General features: G+C 47.0%; 1 protein-coding gene across 1 annotated transcript; it reads left to right on the forward strand.

Annotated features, from left to right (window-relative positions):
* Positions 1 to 768: 768 nt before the first annotated feature.
* LOC110924803 (cell surface glycoprotein 1-like) lies at positions 769 to 1875 on the forward strand. The gene has a single exon (XM_022168796.1). It carries the CDS (start codon positions 769 to 771, stop codon positions 1873 to 1875), a length of 1107 nt encoding a protein of 368 aa, XP_022024488.1.
* The last annotated feature ends 1241 nt before the right edge of the window (positions 1876 to 3116 follow it).

Here is a 3116-nt window from a genome sequence, read left to right on the forward strand (position 1 = left end):
CGTTTTCACGCTGCGTTAAAGTTAGGAGGTCATCCAAGTTTAAGGGATGTGACTTTTTCCTGGACGAGTCACAGTTCTTAAACTGCGTTTATTTCATGTTGGTGTTAGTGTCTTTTGAACAATATATTTTTTTTATTTTGTAGTACTGTAATTTCCGTTGCATGTGTCAACGCATTAAGACAATGTTGTGGTGGTTTTACTTTTCAACTTAAATCAATGGATGATCTTGCATGGTTTTATTTTCATATAGCTTTGTTATGATTAAGCTATGGTATTAAGAAGTCACACCAAACTAACCACGCTTCCGCAAAGCCAGGGTGTGACAGCTTGGTATCAGAGCTCTGATTATAGCAAACTAGGATTCCTTCTCGAGTCTAGACTATGGTCACTAGGGCTCTCACGAAAACATTTTACACTGCATACCACTTAAGTCCAGATCCAAAATGTTTTTACCTACAAATGTTGAGCACATTTTAATTGCTAGTTATAGGCTTAGTCTGGGAGGCTGAGGCTCGGTCTGGGAGGCCGAGGTAGTTATCTAGTGGGACTAGGAGGAGCAGTCTGGGAGGCTGGGAAAATTGTCTAGTGGGACTAGGGAGTCAGTCTGGGAGGCTGGGAAAATTGGCTAGTGGGACTAGGGAGAGCAGTTTGGGAGGCTGGGAGGCTAGTGGGACTAGGAGAACTATTTGATTGCTTATTGGTGACTAATGTGTTTACTTGGTTATATGATTGATATATGTGCATATCTGTGGTTGTATTATAGGCACTATGTCTTCATCGAGCAGGGTTTCAGACCCAGTGGCAGTAGACTCTGACGACCCGATGTACACTGATTCAGAGGTTCATACATCAGATACAGACAGCACTGACGAGGATGCATTCCAGCCTTTTGCTATACCCGATTTGGGGGATGACATACCTCATGCTGATGGTGTTCCTGCCGGGGATCTACCTCTTGTGGAGATCCCTGCTCCTGTTCCACACGCTACATTTCCTGCAGAGGATTTGCCACACGATGTTGAGTCCGATGACGACCTCGTACTATTCGAGGGTCCCCCTGAGGACCACCATGAGGGCGGGGCCCAGATTGATGAGGAGGCCCATTCTGATTCGTCGATTCCTGATTCTCCTGAGTCGGTAGCTTCCTCTGTTCCACCACCTATTCATGCTGATATACCCGCTGAGCCTGATGTTGTTGCTCCTTTTCCTGACCCGGTGCCTCTAGAGCCCGACCATGCACTCTTTGCGGCTCATGTCGACCCTCAGTATGCTGACACCCGGAATGGGTGGATTGATGATGACGATGAGCTCCCGCCGTTCGTGGCACCTGTAGCCCCCGTCTTGGCACCCATTTTTGCCCCTACTGATATCCCACCTTTTCCCCCACATACCACCGATGCACCCTTGTTCCCCACACACACTACTGAGGCGCATCGCACGGATCTGCCCATCACGTTTCTCCAGGAGATCCCTCCGCCGCGTCCTGGAGAGGGCCCCTCTCATCAGCCTTTTGGCCATGCACCTTTTCTGACCGGAGGGGATCAGTTTGCACCGCAGATCCCTCACCATACTGCTGTTCCCCCTGTTCCACCGTTCCCTGTACCACCTTTTACTCCATCCAGCGAGCCTTTTCTCTGGACCACATCATCCATCATGCCGCCGACAGATCCATATCATCCCTATTATGTCGGGCCTTCTACGGAGGATGTCCTCGTTTCATTCATGCTACAGCATGACGCGCTGACGCGTCGTGTCCAGGTCTTGGAGCAGCAGATAGAGTGTCTGTCGCGTTCTCACCACGCCATGGAGGAGGATTGGCTCCTCATGCGCAGTTTGTTCTATTTTCATTTTCCTCCTCCACCACCAGCAGCATGAGGGCTCTTTTGGTTTGATGCAGGTACCACCACTTTTGATGAGAAGACGGCGATTAAGTCGGCTACGTAGCTTTTTGAAGACCACCTGACGATTATGACTTTTGATGTTTGGTATTTGTATATGTTTAGACGTTTCGGGCAAGGGCGTTGTGACCCTTGGCCCCTTTTGGATGTATGATTAGATTTGTGGAACTTGTAAACATTGTAATCATGGTCTTGGTTATATGAAGCTTAATCGCAGTATTCTCATTACATGCATGGCTGATTTATTGATTATTTATATTTATAGCATGGGATGTTATGTGATTGATTGTTTATAACATGAGATGTTATGTGTTTGGTTTATTTTAACATGAGATGTTATGTATTATTACTATCGTTTTATACGCACACTTTACCTACCATGACCTGACTCGCGTAAACCATCTTTTAGAAGATGCCACCGAAACGTGATCCACGCATGCCTGCCAACGAGGCAGAACTTCAACAAATCATTGCTGCCGCCATTGCGCAATACGCCGCCTCTCAAGGAGGAGCTAGCGGAAGTAATTCTGGCAATACCGGCAACAACAACCCGCCTCATGGTAATACTAAGTCATTAAGACATACCATGATATAATTGGAAATCTCTAGCAAGTTGCTAACACCATTTGAATATTGTAACGTATGTGCAGGGTGCACCTACAAGCAGTTCTTAGACTGCAAACTTGTAAACTTTGATGGCACCGGAGGTGCTGTTGCTTTTGTTCGTTGGGCAGAAAAGACAAAATCAGTTCTCCGCATGAGCAAATGCGCTCCAGATCAGCAGGTTACCTACATCTCTGGGCTATTCTTGGACGGAGCCCTGTCATGGTGGAATTTACAAGTCCAAACACTTGGTGAAGCCGCAGCCTACGCATTGACGTGGAACGAGCTGAAAGAGCTCATGCGCAAAAAGTATTGCTCTCGCGCTGAGATCCAGAGGTTGGAAACTGAGTTTTGGCATTTGAAAATGGAAGGTCCGAAAATTGCGGAATATGTTCAGAGGTTTCACGACCTATCACAGGTGGTACCTTATATGGTCACGCCAGAATTCAAGAGGATTGAGCGCTTCATTTGGGGTTTAGCTCCTCAAATCATTAGTATGGTGACCACCTCAAAACCGGCAACAATCACCAAGGCGATCGATCTAAGCGTAGCTCTCACTGAGGAGGCCATCCGCCTAAACAAGTTTTCTGATGTTGAGCAAAAGAAGAAGGAGAC

The sequence above is a fragment of the Helianthus annuus genome, chromosome 14, assembly GCF_002127325.2.
Source record: "Helianthus annuus cultivar XRQ/B chromosome 14, HanXRQr2.0-SUNRISE, whole genome shotgun sequence".
NCBI lineage: Eukaryota > Viridiplantae > Streptophyta > Magnoliopsida > Asterales > Asteraceae > Helianthus > Helianthus annuus.